The sequence below is a fragment of the Miniopterus natalensis genome, chromosome 12 (genome assembly GCF_054644295.1).
Source record: "Miniopterus natalensis isolate mMinNat1 chromosome 12, mMinNat1.hap1, whole genome shotgun sequence".
NCBI classification, from domain to species: Eukaryota; Metazoa; Chordata; class Mammalia; order Chiroptera; family Miniopteridae; genus Miniopterus; species Miniopterus natalensis.
The window spans coordinates 9,296,742-9,316,965 of record NC_142092.1 but is presented as its reverse complement, the minus strand read 5'-3'; the positions used below and the strand labels follow the sequence as shown (position 1 = coordinate 9,316,965).

At 42.5% G+C, this 20,224-nt stretch overlaps 1 protein-coding gene across 7 annotated transcripts in view; it reads right to left on the bottom strand.

The window, feature by feature from the left end:
• The window catches only part of FANCC (FA complementation group C), a 222,828-nt gene that overhangs the window by 30,736 nt on the left and 171,868 nt on the right, over positions 1-20,224 (bottom strand). For all 7 annotated transcript variants that reach the window (XM_087822607.1, XM_087822608.1, XM_087822612.1 and 4 more), the window contains 2 exons: positions 15,179-15,343; positions 4,708-4,864 (listed from right to left, as the gene is read on the bottom strand). In XM_087822607.1, coding sequence (XP_087678733.1) covers positions 4,708-4,864; positions 15,179-15,343 — 322 coding nt within the window. The remainder of the gene's footprint in view (positions 1-4,707; positions 4,865-15,178; positions 15,344-20,224) is intronic.

Sequence of the window (20,224 nt, the reverse complement as noted above, 5' to 3'; positions counted from 1 at the left end):
AAAAATATTCTTTCTTTATAATCTTTGCCAGATGTTGTTTACACTACAAGCAACTTTTTTTCAGTACTCCATAATACAATTATTGTTTAATTAGTGATAAATCTGTCATTTCTAGGCTTAAAAAAACAAAAAAACTTAACAAGTACCAAATGTACTTTTGTGTTTTAAATTTACCCATGGTCTCAGAGCGTTAGGACACAGGCATGCCGTCCTGGATGCTCAACAAAATCCCTCAAGTCTGAAGAGCCCCTTTCTAGCCTGGCCCAGTGGCCTCCACCCAGGTAGTTCCTGCAGCCTGAGCAGGGACAGCTCCTCAGCCTCCTGCTGCTTCTCAGCGCAGCCTCTGAGTGGCAATGACCTCCCAGGTCGACCACTGCCCTGTTTTTATTATTTATTTTTATTTGTCTCTCCCTTCATCTGTGGTTGAAAAGTTTTCCATCCCCAACAGTGAAAACAGAACTTGCCTTTTTCTTTACAGAAACAATGCTGGGGGATCTGGTGCCCCCCTGAGGTCGACACTGGAAAGTGCAACTACTGTCTGAGATGCAGATTCTTTACGTTTTAGCCACAAGCACTGGCTGCCAGCGCACTTCCCCATTCCACCACTGCAAACCCTCTGCTTCAGCATTTCTTAAATTACATGCATCACATTAAAGAACTGAGAAAAGAAATGCTTAAGAGACTACTAATGGAAAAGCAGGAAAAGAAAGCCCTAGAGCATTACTAAGAATTACTCAAGCACAGAAAACTGACATAACCCAGGATGTGGAGCTTATTCTTCAACATGGTCTTTTATTAAAGGGGAACTGTGTTTGTAATTTTGTGTAAAGGAAGTTTCTTTTTCTTTTTGAAGTGGCCACCACTGCTCTCTGGAGAATGAAGACCAGGACACATCCTACCTCATAGGTGATCGAGGAAGACACAGAGGCACCTGCATGCTTTTTTCTTCTTAAGCTCTTATTAGATGAAGAACTAATTCCCCCACCCCCGTAGTTTAATTGAGACACACCTGATGAGATAAGGAACTAACTTTAATTGAGCTGTGAAAACTTCCAGGTAGGAGAGAATATGAGGAGTTTGTTTTTTTTATTTAAAATCTGAATGAACAAAACCAAAACTCACCCCCGTCTCCTTTTCCCCTCTCCCTCTCCAGCCTCCCATGCGCCCTGCTCTTTCGTGGGCAAGTCTGTCCTGTGAAGGTGAAGGAGCTGCTCCTTTTGACTCAGCCTGAGGGGCAGGTGGCACGTGAGGTCTGCTAAAGAAGAGAGAATGGGAGGGCATGGAAACCAGGGCACCTCCTGGCCTTGGCGTGCAGCAGGGCAGCCAAGCACAGTGCCACCCTGCGACTCAGCCAGCACTTTTCATTCAAATGTGGAGTATAAACCAGTCAAGAAAGCTGCATAATTACCAAGTGGCTCTCACTGCATTTGGTGGTATCAGTTTTTAAGGTCAGATCTGAACCTATGGATTATGGTCTTCTAGTGCCTGTTCCGTTCCTTTAAAAAGTGTCGGTGTGCACAGTAAATGACAAACTAAATTTAACACCTTGGTTTATTTAGAAGCCACAAAATGTGACAAGTGGACATGTGCTTGGGGGTGGCCCAGCCACTGGAAGCCTAAGGGTGAGTCTCAAAAGTAAATTTATTTTATTTTAGAAGTCATATATGTGTATAAATGTGCATTCAGAATTCAGGTGATATTAGATTACTGCCTTATTATTCACAGTCTTAATAGAAAATACCAGGCCTCTGAGTCCCTGAGAGCGAAAAAACATTTGGGGAGATCATTTCACTTTGTGTGACCTGTACCTCACTTTTTTTTTGGCAACATCTTGGCAACTATAGAATTTCCAGGGCTAACTCTGGGTAGTCCCAAGAGATGGAAACATAATTAACAATGCTCCATATAAAACACAAGTTATGTAGACCATCACACTTTAATTACTCTCAGAATTCAACTCTAATGCAATAGGCATCACGTTTCTTCTGGAGGAAAGTGCAGCAGTCCCGCACTATCTGAGCCGTCCAGGTCTCTGATACTCCTGCACTGGCCTGTCACTGCACCAAGATACTGGGCCGCGATAAATAAATCAGATGATGCAATTAGGAAGCAAGTTTCCAGGTTACCCTTCTAATCACTCAGCCACGTCACAGGCTTACTCCAGCCTGCTTGGTTTTCGGGCATTGCAGGCCCAGGATGGGTGAGGAGAGCAGCCCCCACCAATCAGCTCTGTACTGTAATTACCTCCTTGAACCATAAGGCACAGAGAGGTCACATCCTGCCAATGCCACAATAAATTAAACCAAATAACACCCTCTGGAATCTCCCTTTAACCATAATGGGAGCTCAGAATCTCCACACACATGATCCTGATAAATGCTTTTGTACATCAACTGACTTCGAAGCTGTTGCACTGGGGAAGATTATTTTAACTATAAACTGGAGACAGAAGATTATACAGTGTAGTGTTCAATAGGAGTGCCTGCTTTCTCTCTCCCTCATTTGCAGCAATATCATGTGTGTACCGAAGTATTGCCCAGGCCCAATGGCCACAGGTAAGAGGGACATGGAGAAGGTTCAGAGAAGAACCACAAGGACCAATGGAAGGCTGCAGATTCAAACCAAATCAGAAAAGTCAATGGAGCTGGAATTTTTCTACAGAGAGAAGACAAAGAAATTTAATAAAGAACTTGAAAGCAAGGAAACAGCCACTGAAAAAGGACCAGAGAAAATTAAATTATAGCACGTTTGCTTATGTTAGAAATACAGAGATTTCCCGGATAATAAAGGTAATGCATGGAATGGAATGCTGGGGCCTCTTAAAACCCTTGTTTATTTTGAATTTTATTGTAATTATTTTTATATAAGGCACGTTTTTATTTCTCATCTTAATATGCAACTCTTCTGAATGGTGAGATCCCTTAAAAAAACAAACAAGCCGCTCTTTGGGCACCCTTAGTCTTTTTTTCTTTTTAAGTCAAAGAGTTGGTTTTCTTTTCTTTTTTTTAAGCATTTTTTTAAAGATCAGTTTATTGACTTTTCAAGAGACAGGAAGGGACAGGGGGGAGAGAGAGAGAAACGTTGATGAGAGAACGGAACATCAATTGGCTACCTCCTGCACACCTCCTATGGGGGACTGAGCCTGCAACCAGGGCCTCTGCCCCGGGAATCAAACTGGCAACCTCCAGGTGCAGGGGACGACTCCCAACCAGCTGAGCCATACCAGCCAGGGCTCTCTCAGTTTTTATACCTCTCTTCTTTCCTTCTTTCTTTTTTCCCCCCATCAAACAATATAAATTTCTAAATCAGTTGGGTTCAATTTGGCTCACCTAACTTGTGGGTGAAAGCAGCATGGCTACTGACAACTGCAACACTATTCACAGCCAGCGGGAGGACCCAGGATGTGAAGGCAGAGAGGAGCCCAGGACATAGGACAAAGGCAGCTTGGCCACGGGCAGTCACACATGCACACTGGCAAGTGACGATAGAGACTTAAACGGGGAAACTGGATATAGAAAGGGAGCAACTGATTCAATTATGATTCTCTTACGCAGCCTCCAATTTGAAAGAAAAAGAAAGAAAACAGGAAGTTCCAACCAAATTAAACAAATAGAAGGTACCTGGGAGATGGGGGCTGTGTAAACTCAGGCAACCTCAGAGCACTCCACGCACAGAGCTTCATGCCTCCCAAGTCTCAGCTTCCTGGGAAGGAGCAACACTCTCTCTGCCACCAGCTTAGATCTGACTGTTTACCATCTCTCTCTGAGCTAATTTTCCCCATCTGTACAAAAGGAGGAAATTTCTGGGCTGTATCTCCCCCAGGTTACCAAAGGCAGTGGGAAAGCATGTTAGAGCCACTGAGGTTCCCGTAAAGACAGCCACCCCAGGAGCACGGCACCTTCTTGTAGTTTGGGGTGCACTGGTCTTTATTCTGGAGCTGCCTCCAGAGGGAATCCGCGCCAGGCAGGTTCTGATGACTGCCTGGAGCCATGCCCCCAGCCCCTGACCTCTGACCTCTGACCTCCCAGGCCTGAGAGGCCCTGAGAACAAGGGAGACAGGCTTCAGGGCTGACAGCCTTACGCCAAAAGAAAACTTAGAAAACTCTTCGTTGTTTTTGTTGTTGTAACCATTTTTCTGGGGTTTTGTTTTGTTTCTCTTGAGTATTTTATTTCTCCTCTAGTGAAGGGCTAAAAGTTTATTTTTGAATGTTGTTCTTTGTTAAGTGATTCCTCCCCCGGTTCTTAAAAATCTTCATTTTTTTAAAACTTATTTTTCACGTGGAAATAGAAATGCTGTTACAAACAAGTTTGCTGTCCACATGTCAGGCCTTAGAAATACGCCATATAAGGTGTGACAATCCAGTAAACCTTGTATCTCTCCCTATTTTTGATATATGCTCTAAATATGCAGAAAAGACCCCTATGTTATATATTTTAAAAATAAAATGTAAATACATCGTTATTTTAAAAAGTGTCAATTGCTCTTTTGTTTATGTAGGGTGTCCCAAAAAATGTACACACATACATTTTTTGATAGTTCAATTGATGTTTCTTTCTTTCCAGATTTAACCTGTTGGAATTAATAATTACTCAAAGTGTGTATACATTTTGGGGACACCTGCATTTCTTTCCCTTGCTCTGACTAAATGAAACGATATCCAGCATCTTCTTTAAGGATTTTTCCCCTCCTCAAAGTCCTCCACGTACCAGCAATGAATCTTTCACGAAGCATTCGACCCTTCTCAGAGAATTTCTCTCGGTGGAAATGAGCTTTTCAAAAAGATGCAGCGTTGCTTTTTCAAGGCTGGGAAGGTGTCGGAGCCAGAGGCAGACTACAGCTGACTTGGGGAGAGAAATCTTCTTCCTTTCGATAGGAAATAAAATTTTAAATAGAAATGGGTTATAGAAAAAAGAAGATTAGGAGAGTTCAAAATGCAAACTGAATCTGACCTGTGAATCTTCTCACGGTCATGGCGGGAGTTAACATTTATAGTATCAGTGAATACTGACCACGTATCTGTTTACAAATAATGTGAATATGATTCACCTTAGGAAATGAGAGAAACGCTCAAAGGAAAAAAGTGCTTTCAAAAAGGGTAAACAAATGTGTGGTGATGGAAGACTGAGTGATAAAAATGAGATGGGACAAGGCCTTGAGGTATCTAGGTACATGCCGTCCCTAATTTAAGATACAGTTATGCTTAAAAGTGCATCATGATTGTTTAAAGTGGGTCTGAGTCCCACAGCTACCACCTACTAACTGTATGACCTTAGGAAAGTTACTTAACCTCTAACCCTCAGTTTACTCATTTGTAAAATGGGCCTATCTCCCTCAGTGTTGTCAGAAGGATGAAATGCAATAACAACACATGTAAAGTGATTAGCACAGTGCTTGACACCTAGTAGATATTCAATAACTGTAGTTATAAATCTGTTGCTTGAAAGTTAAAAAGTATTTTTTTTAGTAACAATTTCACAAATGGTGGTTATGGCCTGTTTCAATCCATAGCTGATCCATAGCATGATACTCTACTGACCACAACCAGTTTGTGCAGCACAGTTACTACAGGAAAATGTAGTTGGAGGTTCCTCCTGGTGCATCCGGGGTCCTACTTCCCCTTCTGGGAAGGGGCATGAAGGGACATCTGAATGACTCTGAGCCACAGGGCCTATTATGTTCTGGTGGGACTTATCTGTCTTCTTCCAGACCAGCCCTTCTGAAGCCTCCTGCCCTTTCACCGGGGGCATTGCAGACAGCACAGCGCTTCCCATGTTCTGCCACAGACCTTCACCGCTTTTAATAAGGAAAGCAAATGCTGGGGCAGAAAGGTTGCCCATAACGCAACAACTCCTTAGTGTCTTCCCTTCACCATCACTCCGGGCTCTTTCTCTGCAGGAGCCGGCGTGGGGCCCCGGGAATGGGTACAGGGCAGGAAATGGACAGGAGACATGGGGCAGCACTTTCTAGTGGTTTCTCTTTCCTCTACCTCAGTCTCACTGCTGTAGGCCGTGTCCTGGGTTAACTCTGGGACAAGACGAGAAAAAGCTGTCACAGGGGCAGGCAGAAGGGCAGGAGAAAGGGAGGGGTAGAGGAATGGTCCTCGTTTGACCCTCTTTCTGATCTCACATTCTCATCTGGAGCTTCAACTCTTCTGGGAAGTCCTGCAGGACCCCTTTCTCCCACCTCCCCACACCTGGCAAAGAAGACTTGCCACCGTGTCCCAACCCCACACCACCTGGCACATTTGGGGGCCACACTATGGTTGTCCTCTATTGTGGCGCCAGTGCTTGGAGCTGCTAGTCCCCTGCCACCCCCCTTATTATACTTGATGGCAAGGAGCTGGTGGTCATTCAATCAAAGATGACCGAGCACTTCCTACGTGGAACTCAGTGTGCCAGGCGCAGACCAAACAAGTGAAAACAAACCAACCTGATCTGTACCCTTAGCAGTTCTGGGCCCAGTGGGAGGCACGTGTACTCACATACACACCCCCAACTGTGATGAAGGCAATGAAGGGAAGGGACAGGCTGAGGTAAGGACAGGAGGGGCCTAAGTGTGATCAGACGGTTGGGGCTTAGCTAGGTGAAGGGCAGGGGGAAGAGCTTTCTAGCAGAGGAACAGCAGCCATGATGGAAGAGCAAGGTCAGAAGAGAGAGGCCCCAAGAGCGAAGGTGAGGCGACTTGTGGCAGGGCAGTGCAGTTCCAAAGGCCAAGGTAAGGTTGGGCGTCTTATTCTGTGATTATTCTGGCCCCAGGATTTAAACAAAGGGCCAGAATGCAGTGACACTCACAGATTGCTCTGAACGAGCGCAGGACTGGCATGGGTGCAGGGAAGCCAGGAGCCCACGCTGCCTGGGACCTGATGGCAGTGGAGAGTGCGTGAAGAGTGCCTGCAAGTACTTTCATACCAAGAGAAGCTGGCCTTGAATCTGATGAGCGGTGGAACAGGGGAGACAGGAAATCAAGGCTATCCCAAGTTTTGAGCAAAGACATGGATGAGCATACCATTCACTCAGATGGAAAGAAGGGAAGGTGAAGAGGGAAGGATTAACTAAGAGCTCAGTTTGGGGGTGTGAATTTAGCATATCTGCGGCACAATCCAACAGAGGTATGAAACAGGACCTCAAATATCCAAGTTGGGAGTTCTAGGGAGAGGCCTGGGTTAAAGATACAGTGGTACTTCAGTTTTCAAACGTCTCCGTTGATGAACATTTCGGTTTACGAATGCCGTAAACACAGACGGAAATGCTTCGGTTTTCGAACACGCTTTGCAAGGGGAACATGCCGCATGGCTTCCGCTGAGGGCAAGATCCTGAGGCCTGGCTGTCGGCTGTGAATCCCTCGGTTTTCGAACGTTTCAGAACTCGAGTGGTCTCCCGGAACAGACTACATTCGGAAACTGAGGTACGGCTGTATACGTTCAGGAGCTGTCCGGTGTAGGGAAGGGCTAGGGAGTGACGAGAACCCTGAGGGGGAGTCTGAGTGGGCAGAGGGCTGGGTGTGTGCCCTGAGCACGGCCAACACGAAGGCGAGTTGCAGGCAGGAGGCAGGAGACATGCAAGCACAGAACGGTATCACGGAGGAACGGGAGGCAGCCTGGCTGGGACCAGCCCTGCTGAGAGGACGCGGGGCGGGAAACAGCACAGCACCGGGCAGGCCCTCTGTGGCCTCCCCAAGAATACTGTTCTGACGGAGTGATGGAAGCTGAAGGCGGAGTCGGTGAGGGGAGGACGTGGAACTGCAGCCAGTATTGCAGACAGGTCTTCAGAAGCATGGCTGAGAAGGGAGTGCCCCCAGAAGGCCGCACAGGGTGGTGGCCTGTGTGCTCCTGCAGACAGTGTTTAAGGACAGCGTGGCTGGCTGCTGAGGGCCAGAGGCGGAGGAGTGAATGAGGGAGGCTGAAGAACCCATAGCTACCACTTATTAGGGGCCTACCCGGAATGATGCTAAGCATTTTATCTGTATTTTAATCCCCATAACCACCTCACGAGGATAAAACAGGGACCACCATTATCCTTATAGGTCAGAGAGGGACCAAGGACCTCCAGCTGTGATTTGAACCCAGGAGGTCAGATACTAAAGCTGGTGCGCAGCCGCGGGTTATATACGTCCCTCCACGCTCCAGGCAGGGGAGTGGAGGGTCTGATCAGAAGATGGGGCCTGGGCCCAGGGGGAGAGCAGGCGGCTTCCCAAACATAAGCCAGATACCTGACCCCTGTGTTGTCAACTGTTTGGGGAAGTCTTTTCCAAGTCCAGGCTGTCAGCCAGTTTTAGCCACATTAATGGGCCCCTGGGGAGGGGTTTCTGTCCAGCTTTCTAGAGGAAGTAGAACACCCCTCAGGAGTGGTGGGAGGGTTCTGTCGCCCCCATCACAGAGCAGGAGAGCCTCAGGAGGCAGAGGGCTCTGAGGTGCAGAGGAGACAACTTGGCAGCTCAGTGGCTCCTCTCTTCCCAAACAGCAGGGACGGCTTCTGAACTACTGTTATAACACCTTATCTTTTTTCAGAACCCGTAGAAATAAATATGTACATCATTAGAAAAGTTTCTCACTTCGGTGAAAGTTCTTCAGAGGCAGCACCATTCCTAAACCTCTGACCAGCCTTCTGCATTATGTGTGATTTTCACCATTAGATCACAGTGGCTGAGCGATGCCCAGCATCACAAAGGTACGAGCTGTTGAGAACGAGCAGTAGATAAATATGAACAAGTGCAAAAACAAAACTAGTGTAAAATGGTAGATCCATCAAATATCTGAATTAAAAGATACTGCTTAGTTACAAATTTAAATAAGAGTTGCATAAGTTCTACACTCAAGTCAGTAAGTAATGTGATCCCTGAGAAAGAAGGGCTCCTGACTGCTCACTGGGCTTGAATTTAAAAAAACACAAAACAGAGTTTAGCAGCCACTTTTACACAGGGGCTTTCTGCGCAAACTGCACTTCAAGGAGAGGTCTGCACTGAACTGCCTGCTGGCACTGTTTCTGCCATCTGAGCCCGGCCTTTAAAGGAGTTCCTGGAATCCTATTTCATCCAATAGGATTGAGGTTTTTCCCATCCAATTGGAGCTATGTAGCTCTGACCAACCAGAATGGCTCTATTTGACCAATCAGGAAAGTGCCTTTTGGACCAATCAAACTGCAAGGATTTGGAGGCCTCATTTGCATGAGGACAGACCAATCAGGGACCAGGGGCAGGGACTTCTGTCCAAATAAGCCATGTCCTCTCTGGCTCTGAGAGTGCTCTTTCCCTTTCCATTGAACATGGAAGACTGCGTTTCCGCCAGCTGAGCTGAAACATGGAAGATGTCTCATTGGAGCGGAGCAGAGAGGAGAGCAGAGCAGAGCAGTGTGGGCCAGAGCAGAGGAGACCAGACCAACAAGGAGCAGAGTACAAATGTCTGCCCGGGAGGGGCTGGCCCCAGGACTGCCTCACAGCTGTGCTGTTTTCACAGCTGTGCTATATCACAACTGAGCTGTTTTGCACTGAATCAAGTTTCCTTCTTCAGTGCACCCAAAACTGGGGATTCCTGTTGGCACTGAGTTGGCACCAGTGACATCAGTTGACAGTACATACAGTAAGTAATCCTCCCTTATCTGCGGGGTATATGTTCCCAGACCCCCTAGTAGATGCCTGAAACTGCAGATAGTGCCGAACTCTGTATATGCTATGTTTTTTTCCTACACATGCATACCAATGATAAAGTTTAACTTATAAGTTAGACACAGTAAGAGGTTAATAGCAATAATTAATAAAGTAGAATTATAACAATATACTGTAATAAAAGTTAATATGAATGTGGTCTTTCTCTCAAAATATCTTATTGTGCTGTACTCACGCTTCTTGTGATGATTAGAGATGATACGATACCTATGTGATGAGATGAAGTGGAGTGAACGTGGTGGACAAAGGGGTGAGTCACGTCCAGGCAGAACAGGGTGGGACAGAGTGGAACCCTGCCAGGTTTCACCACGCTACTCAGAACAGCATGTAATTTAAAACCATATGTGCATATGAACTGTTTATTTCTGTAACTTTCCATGTAATATTTTCGGACTGTGGTTGACTGCAGGTAGCTGAAATCATGAGTAATTGAGGGCTACTGTAATATTTTTGTTCTACTCTCAGACAGTTTGAAAAATGTGTACCTTAACGATGATCTTCTTAGTGCCTTGATTTAGAGTGCACTCTACTGACTTCTGTGAGTGATTACATTTATGGATCCAATGTTTAATATGTGAATCACCTATTATCAATAAAATCTATTTTGCTCTAAAACATCAAAGACTTAACTCTTTATAATCCATCTTGGATGAAGAAATCACCAAAGCAACCTTAATATGCTTTCATACCAGCATTTGGTTGGGCCAACACAATTGCATTACATACAGTGTTCTAATGTGTACCAGGTTGGTTTTGAAATAAAGGAAATTACATTATATGTTAATTATATCTTAAAAAAACTAGGAAAACGGCAAATTCCAGAAGAAGAAATACAAATGGCTAATACAAATATGCAGGTTTTCAACCCTGTTAGTGGTAAAGGAAGGTAAACTAACACATCAAGGAGATGTCACTTTTCACCCTCATGACAGCAATGCTGAAGTAAATACAGGGGCCAGGTGTTCTCAGAGACGGGTCAGGGAATGGCTTTGCCCTTTTGGTTAAGTCACATGGTACCACCTAATAAAGTATAAAAGACACATATCCTTGGTCTTAATAATCATGCTTTTGTGAATCTGCCTGGCAGAAATAAAAGCAGCTGAAGGGTATTTAGTGCCCCAATATTATAAAGATACAGTTAGAACAACTTGAATGCACGCATTGGCAAACAGCTGAAAATATTATGGTCTATTCATATTAGGGAATATGTTGTAAAATTTTAAAAAATTAAGCTGGCCCAGCCGGTGTGGCTCAGTGGTTGATCACCAACCTATGAACCAGGAGATCACAGTTTGATTCCCAATCAGGGCACATGCCCAGGTTTCGGGCTTGATCCCCAGTAGGGGGTGTGTGCAGGAGGGAGCTGATCAATGACTCTCTCATCATTGATGTTTCTCTCTCTCTCTCTCCCTCCTCTCTCTCTCTGAAATCAATAATAATAATAATAATAATAATAATAATAATAAAGTAGGGTATGTATCTCTTAAGGGATATTCAAAATATGCTGGTTAAAAGAAAAAAATGTTTTTAAGGACACTGAAAATTTTCATTCTATTCAACATGTGTTAGTCATAGAAACTCTAAGGCTGTCCCTTTTCTCATCTAACCACACTTGTTCTATCCATTCAGTCTGCATACTGATCAAAATGACAAATTCAAGGGAAACAAGATAAGATAAAACCTTGGCTCTCTAAAATTCCTACCTAATAATAACAGGGAATTTCCCGCATTATAACTGTGTTGTAAAAAAATGATAGGGTATGTGAGACTTATATGTAACTTACTATAATTTTGTCCTTTAAAATGCTGAGGAGTAGGCTCCTAGTGAGTGTTTTTAGGCAGAAAATCTGAGTTTTAGTAATAATTTCTGACACAAAGCAGATGATGCCTGGACAGGACACTGCCCTGTTCAACATCTCCTGTTAGTTGAATCTTCTAGACAAATGCCCCTTGACACTTAGAAAACTGTGCTTTGTTTCCCCCAAGTACTCAACTTAGTGAGGCGGCTGTTGGTCCCATCCTCTTCAAAAAGAGGTAGTAGGTAAAGAAACTGGTCCAACTAATAGCTCCAAATGTTTTTATAGCTACAATAAAAAACCAGAATGTGGGATCCAGTTCTTTGCAAGAAAGGTTCCTGATGAGGGCGGTGCCTTCTGTGGGGAATGTGTTTAAAGCTATACGAGAGGCAGGGAGAAGGAACCTCCTCAGAGAGACAAACACCTGCAGTACTTCACTTTTCCAAACCAGAGAGACATCAAGGGCTGCTCTGTCTGCTAGAGGAGCCCAGAAACACTGGGACCAGCTTTTCTGGAGAACTACTTAATTCCATGGAACTGGAAAGAGTACCTGCCATCACATCTCAAAGGCATACTTCCATTAAAACCTGATCTAGCGTGTACAAGGGTGGGCAAAAGTAGGTTTACAGTTGTGAGTACGCTCAAGTTTATTCTATTATTTATTCTATTACATATTTTTCCATATGTACAACTGTAAATCTACTTTTGCCCATGCTGGTATACTGAATTGAGGAAACTGTGCCATCATTGTCACTTATACCTCCAGAAAAGTCACTTCTCAAAGCAAAGAGCAGCAACACCAAGTGAAGAAATGCCAAAGCCCAAACATACTGGAATGTCTGTTACAACCAATATCGCCAGGTTTTTACTTGAAAAGTAAACTTCTTCAATGACTAATTTTATGATCATGCCTTATTAAGATTAAAGAAAAAAGTCACGAAGTCTCAATAAATGAATAAATAGAAAAGGGAGTTTCAGTTGCTTCCACTTGGCTAACTTTCTGTTTTCGGTATTTCACTAGTCTTTATTCACTTAGACATTCACCTACATTATTTGACAGCATGTAAAGCCTGTTTTTCCTTATCTGAGCTGAAAAAACACAGAACTAGAAGCTTTGTTGAAGGTCAGCCTTTTCTTTAATTTCTTTTGTTTTCTTAAGGCATCTTTGGAGGCTGTGTTCTTAGGTCTTTCGGCAATGGAAATTTAGCTTACATCTGGCCTTAGTTCAGTGATATTTTCATTAGGAAGAAAAGATATAAGCTTGAGAAAACTTAATAAAACATCATAAAAAATAACAATTTTTATCAAAGTCAATAACAGCAACATGTTAACAGTTATTGACTATTTACTCTGTGTGCCAGGCACTGTGCTAAGCGTATCTCAGGCATTGGACCCACTTAAATCCGTCCCACTGTGCCTGGGCAAGTTTATATGTGTTATCCCAGCACAATAATAAAAGGCACCCTGTTTAACTCTCAGAAGTGTTACGGTCTACAAGTCACCCTATTTCCCTATTTAATACAGTTGCCCCATAAGGTCTGTTATTGGCCAGCCATGCACCCATTCTTTCTCTCATTTGTTCACTGGACCATTTATTCCAGTGTATAGAAAAAAATACTCCATGCAGTCAAACTTCTCAATATTTCTGAAGCAATGGCTTTAGATTTGCCTTGGAGGACATTCATGTGGAATTACTTATACTCCAGAGACTTGTGAAAGGCTTTCAGCAGCCCTCCCAGAAAGGTTCTACGCACTCTACTGTCTGCAGATGGCTTTGATGGCAAGCCCAGGGATAGACTCAACAAGTTAGGTCTGACATTTAGGCCAAGAAATTAAGAAGTTCCTCTAGGTTATCTAAACTCCAACAAAGGGGAAAACATCTGCTGTTTAGAAAAATACAGGCAACCCGTTTCTGAAAATACATGACTGTGTTTGGAAGCCAAGGTCAAAGATACCCAGCCAATTGTAAAACAAATGAAATTCCACTGGTGTATTGTGGGAAACAGATAGTTGGAAGGCTAAACACAGGGCAGGGCACATCGGTCAAAGAAAGTATGTGGTTTCTAAACAACCACGCAGCGCATTTGGGGAACTGCTCAAAGGGCTGGAGGAAGGCAGGCACTGGGGGTGGGGGTGGAACTTTGCACTGACTGACTGAATCAGCCTCCCTGTGTCAGCATGTGGCCAGGATGCTCCATCTACGGGCAAGTGTCCATGGAGAGGCTCCAGCTCTTACACCACTGCTTAGGGAACTTGCTGAGCTGAAGCCATAGGAATTGGACAAGCTGAAGACCACCCAGCATTTCTGGACAGTCTGTTCCCTATGGATATTCCAAACTGAATAAATTTTATTAGTTGCTGAGGGAGAATGTGCTATCACAAGTAAAATAAATAGCAAGGAGGAATTTGGGCCTACTCACAGAACCACTGCCCTCAGCTTTCCATCTGAGCACTGCGGGTAGAATAGGAGTAGCTATTCTCTGAGCATCTCTCTGCCCTGCCAGTAATTTCTGAAATAGCTTTATGGGGTTTCACAGAGGACACGGAGGGCCAATCTCCCATTTCCTTTTAATTCAACACGATGAAAAAGATTGGAAATGCTGATGCTAAGACCATATTCTTCAATAAAATGCATTACTAAATAAATCAGGAATAGAGCTGCAAAGGTGAAATGCAAAGAGCATTTTACTTAGAAGTCAGTACTCTGGAAAACTGTCTGGAGTGTGGAAAATGTAAGTTAGGGTAAACCACTGTAACCTGCAGTGTGTACTTGGCTAAATGACTGAGGGCCCGAGCGGGTGAAGCACACATATCCTATTAGACAGGCTTGCAAATGAATTTTTACTCAGCGTCGCACAGAAACAAAGATGACTGCTCACACTCCTCAGGAAGTTCAGACTTACCGGGTAAATTCTGACAGAGGTTTAGAGAAGTTAGAAAAAAAGACTGTACGTTTTAACCTTTTTAAAAAAACATCAAATGATTTAACTTTGTTTCTTTTTAAATCTCACCTTAACATATGAACCAGTATTTTCCCAATGAGCCATGAACAGGGCTACAAAGTCCTGCATGGATAAAAGACCCATTAAAAGTACAAGACACACCAGTAGGTTTTAAAGTATCACTATGAAAAGCTCATTGATATAATTTCATATTCTACATAGCAACTAACTTTAAAAAACCAACATTTTCAAATTTTGATGAGGCATGCAAGGAGGATAGTGTTCTGAGATGTCTATCAAATACTCCTGCCTTTTCCAACTGCATGTCTGTGTGAGGCTATATTTCCTTCATATCCTTCAAGCAAGACAACATAACACATCACACTGAATACAGAAACATGTAGGAGAACCCAGCTGTCTTCTAAGTCAGACAATAAAAGAGATTTACAAAACTGTAAAACAATGCTACTCTTGTTAAACAACTTTTTTGCTTGGAAAAGGCCATTGTTTTTGATAAAAATATGCTATTTGTGTTAACATTTCATCAATTTTTTGTTATTTTTAAATGAAGTCAAATGTTTTTTAAATTTATGTTTTAATTTAAAATATGATAAATATTGACAGATATAACCCACATGTTAACAAAGCTCATTGGGGTCCTCAACCATTTTTAAGAACTTGAAGTGGATACTGAGACAAAAACATTTGAAAACTCCATTTCCAACCCCCTGAGGTATCTAAGAAAAGGAAAACAAGGTTGAGTGAGGATAGACACTTACAGCAAAAAGGCCTCATTCACAGCATCAAAGAACTCAGGCCAGAGCATTTCCTGAGGTTCATGTCCATGGTAGGTGAGCAGAGCTTCTACCAGTGGTTCAAAATCTGGCAGAGTAACAAGTGGGACACAAACTCGTGATAGGGACCTTACTCGTTCTGGAGCCATTCTATAGAGTGAATAAAATAAGAAATAATTACCCAATCTTAGAGCCACACATAATTAAAGACATATAAAATCTTCATGGTGAACAGGCTGAGGACAGGTCACTTGCTCTGCCCCCATATAAAGAGAACTATCCTAATACCATCTGTGAATGCTCTTCTTTTACTCAGTTCTCTAGAAAGAAACCCTTTGGCTGCAGTTCCCGTTTAACTTCACTCATTTTCAGGACTTTGGCATAACTCACTATGGGCACCTCCAACTTGCGTTTTGCATGCCACTGAGTCAGCTTTGACTCGTGGAAACCCTGTGAATGAGTGGCGTCCACAATGCCCAGTCCTCAAAAAAGTCCTGCTCAGCTCCTGAGACCCATACCTTCTTTTATGGAGTCGGTCCATCTTGCATTTGGTCTTCCTCTTTTCCTGCTGCCTTCTATTTTCCCCAGCATTATCATCTCTTCCAAAGAACCCTGCCTTTTCATGATGCACCCAAAGTAAGACAGCTTCAGTTTTACCATTTGTGCCATCAGCAATGTTTCAGACTTGATTTGCTCTAGGACCCACATATCCATCTCCAAGTTACCGTGCCCAAAACAGAACTCTTGAATTCCTTCCCCCAAAATTCTCTTTCCCTGTGCTCCCTATCTCATTTGCTCAGGCCCAAACCCTTGAAGTCCATTCCTGATAGCTCCCTTTCTCTTGTGCCCCTTATCTGATCCAGCAGTAAGTACTGTCCATTCATCTGAACACCTCAACACTTCCATTACTATCCCCTAATTCACTATCACTTCCACTCTGGGTTACAGTAGGAGCCTCCTAACTTTCTCCCTGCTTCTGCCCTACCCCCCATTGTTTATTATCAGGACAGTTCCAGAAACTCTTTAAAAATTCAGATCACTTCACTTGTCTGCCCAAAGCTTTGCAATGGCTTCCCACCTCATAGAGAAGAAGCCGTCTCATGCTAGCCACTAGAGCCTTCCATGGTGGGGCCCCTTCTGTTTCTCTGGCTTCATTTCCTTCCACTCTTACCCTTGCCTGTCCTGCTCCAGCCATGCAGGCCTCCAACTACAGCAGATTAAGGTCCCACTGTCCACTCGGCATAGAACACATGGCTAGCTCCTTCACTTCACATAGGTCTCAGCTCCAAAGCTGCTTTATGTGAGAGTTTCCCTGACCATCCCATATAAATGCATTGACCAATATGGAATCAATCAGCATACGTGGCCATTTAAATTTATTTAAACGAAATAACGTTTAAAATCCCATTCCTCTGCTGAACTTGTATCAAATGTTCAACAGTTTCATAGGCTAGTGGCTTACTGTATTGGGCAGTGCAAATTTAGAGGACTTGTCATTACCACAGACAGCTCCACTGCACAGCAGTTTAACATACCAAGAGCCCTCCCACCCCACTGTGTACTTCCCGTCTCTCACCCGGCTTTACTTTTCTTCAGAGTACTATAATGTATCTACTGTTTATGTTCATTGTCTCCTTCTTCCCGCCAGGATATCAGCTCTACAAGGACAGGCACTTTTTTTCTAGCTGGCTCACTACTCTATTCCTAGCATGTAGGGACAACTCCTTACACATACTACATGCTCAAGAAATATGTAAATAAAAAATGAGCACCTAGAGATCAATAAAATGAAAGTTTGCAATGTATGCTATCAGATGTTTTTCTAAGAATTTTCATATATGATCACAAATCTGGAAATATGGTCTTATGTTTTGTGAAACACAAATGAAATCACAGTATAGAACATACAGCTGTCCAATTTACCTGCTGCCCATTGTTAAAAGAATCCATGAGTGCTGTAATTTAACATAGTCTCTTTTTATAGGCCTGGAGGTTGTTTCTAATTGTTTACTATTATAAACACTGCTGCAGGGGGATCCATCCTTGCACGTACATGCCTATCTGTGCCCCATGTGAATGAATATCTGCATATTAGATTGTATCCCAAAAGACTACCAGTTTACTTTTACACCCTTGCCAGTGATACTATGATCTGTATTTTTACTTCTTGCTAATATGGACAAAATTATCCTATTGCTTTCATTTGCATTTTCCTGATAACTTTTGAGATTATCTATGTTTGTTACCCACTTGTATTTCCTTTTCAGTGAATTTGTTTTTAAATTAGTGTGTTTAGTGCTGTTCATTCAATAAATATTTTTTGAACCTTTACTACATTCAAGGGTGTTTGCCGTGTTCGGGACACAAGAGCCAAGACTAAGCTTAGTCGTGGAGAAAATAAAATGCCAGATGATATCCAAGTGCCACGGTGAAAAGCAAAGCACACTGAGAAGTTGAGGAGGGCAGGAATTTACTGAGGAGAATATGAGAACAGAGATCTAAAGGAAGTGTATGAACAAACCTTGTACACATCTGCGAGGAAAGCGCTGCAGGCAGATACGAAGCAAATGCAAAGGCCACAAGCATCTGAACACTGCGAGGAGGCCAAGGTTGCCAGGCCACAGTGAAAGTGGGAGGGAAGGGGGAGTTAGGCTTCTGCAGACTACTGCAAGAGCCTGGGACAGTCTTCTTTTTAATTTACTTTTTATTTTTATCAAACTTACAGATGCAACTGTTTTAAATAGTCAAACAGCTCTTCAAAGTCTATGAAAAACAGCAGCTTTTGCAGAGCACTCTCACCACATTTTCTGATCTCATCTTTAGATATCAAAATGCTGTTTCTCCTGGGTTTGATGGTTTGTTACTGGCTTGTCTGCTCATTTTTCCTTGCAATGATTACTTTAACCCCAAACTTCCACCAAGTGTGCAATCTTCTTGCAATATATTCAGACATATCTGACATTCTACCATTTTCATCTTCTTAAATAGATTTTTCTTAGAACATTTAGACCTGTTCCAGTCTGGACAGGTTGCTTTTTACTCCCGCTGTGTAGTTACTGTCTTGGGGTCTCCATCCTGTGACTTTCCTTCACTTCTCTCCTGGATCCCTTATCTTCTTCTTTCTTGGTTCATTCTTTTTATGCAGAAAAAGGCACATGAGAGGTGAAGTATTTGAGACAGTGCATGTCTGAAAATACCTTTATTTTACTTTCACATTTGACTGACTCTTTGAGTACGGAATTCTGGTAATTTTCCTACGGAAGTGTGAAAGTGAGGTTCTACTGTCCTTTAGCTTCAGTGTTGATCCTGAGAAGCCCCATGCTGTTATGAATTTGGATCTCTGTATTTATAAGTCCTGATTTTACCCCCTGCAGGCTTTGGGATATCCTCTTTGAAATTTCAAAATGATGTGTCTTGGTATGGATTCATTTTCATTCACTGTGCCGGGCACTCAGTGGACATTAAATCAGAAAAGTTCTCTTGAATTACTTCTTTGATGATTTCCTACCCATTCTTTTCTCTGCTCTCTCTTCCTGGGAACTCCAATTTTTTGATTATTGAACTTCCAGGACAGAATCTTTTCTATTTGATTTTCCATCTCTTAGCCTTTTTGCTCAAGATTTTGAAAGAATTGTTCAACTTTATTTTCTAATCCTTTTATTGTTTTTCATTACTACTCTGTAATTAATTTCCAAAAAACTTTTTGATCCTATGAATGCTCCTTATTTTAAAAAAACAGCACCCTGTTCTTGTTTAACGAATACACTACCTTTATTTTCATGGGGACATCGATATTAATTTATCTGACAGTTTCTTTTCTTTGAATAATCTTTTTCTTTATTTTCATTGGTGTCTACTTTTTTGTATTATATGCTTAATATGATTTCCTTAAACATCTGGTGACCACTGCCTGCCTGTCAGCTTACATACAAGAGTCAGGCACTAAGAAGCTAGTGGAGAGTTATATGTGCATGGGTGGGGCCAGATGACTGTAATCTTCACTATAGGGCAGCAGTTTTTAGACTTTTTTGGTTTCAGAACACTATTAAACTTTTAAAAATTACTAAGAACACCAAAGAGCTTTGTTTCTTAGGTTATAGCTATCAATATTATGTTTGAAATTCAAACAGAGAAACCAAAAAATATTTAATTCTTTAAAATAATAATAAACCCATTAGGCATTAAAATGAAAGACATTTTTGTTAAACAATAACTATACTTTACAAAACAAAAATAATTTAGTGAGTGATGCCCTTTTTCCTGTTTGTAAATCTCTCTGCTATGTGGTCTGCATTTACTTCTGCATTCAATCTGTTGCAATATGTTGCTTTATTTGAAGTCTATGAAAGGAGTCTAGCCCCACACCAATATGTTGTTTAAAAAGACAGGAATATTTTAATAGCTTCTTCATCTAATTGTGCATATTTTCCTTTGATTCTACATAAAAACTCTCAACACTGCCCAGCCTATAAGCCTGTCTAAGAATGGACACAGGTATAGCTGCCTGCCATGGGTCTAGGGAGTTAGTCTACCTTGATAACAGCTGAAACTAACAACAATTTAATGGCCAGCACTTCCCCTGAAAGTTGCAAGTCTTCAAATAGCTACAGAATTCCAATATAGTTACATCAGACAGATTCTCTCAGTAAAATTTTGTCAAGGTGAAGATGTAGATTCCTGGCACTTGCTACTCCATCTTTCCTGACATCTCCTTTTGATCTCTGGTATGAAAAAGGAAAAAAACAACACCACTTTTCTTACCTTCTACTTCTCTGTCCTTTTGTACTATACCCTAGAAGGGCTCCTTGGCTCAGTCCCTGAAGTCATTATTTGCTATTCTGCTGTATCTCCTATTCAGTCTATTTATTGAATTTTTTCTTTTCCCATAAATCCTGTCTCAAAAAAATATTTCAAGGATTTGATCATTTCTCTTATTACTTTTAGGACAATTTATTATTCCTTTAAAAAGTCCCCTTGCGTATCCTAGAGAATGCATTTGATGGGCGTATTTGCATCTTCTGTTTGTTGCGC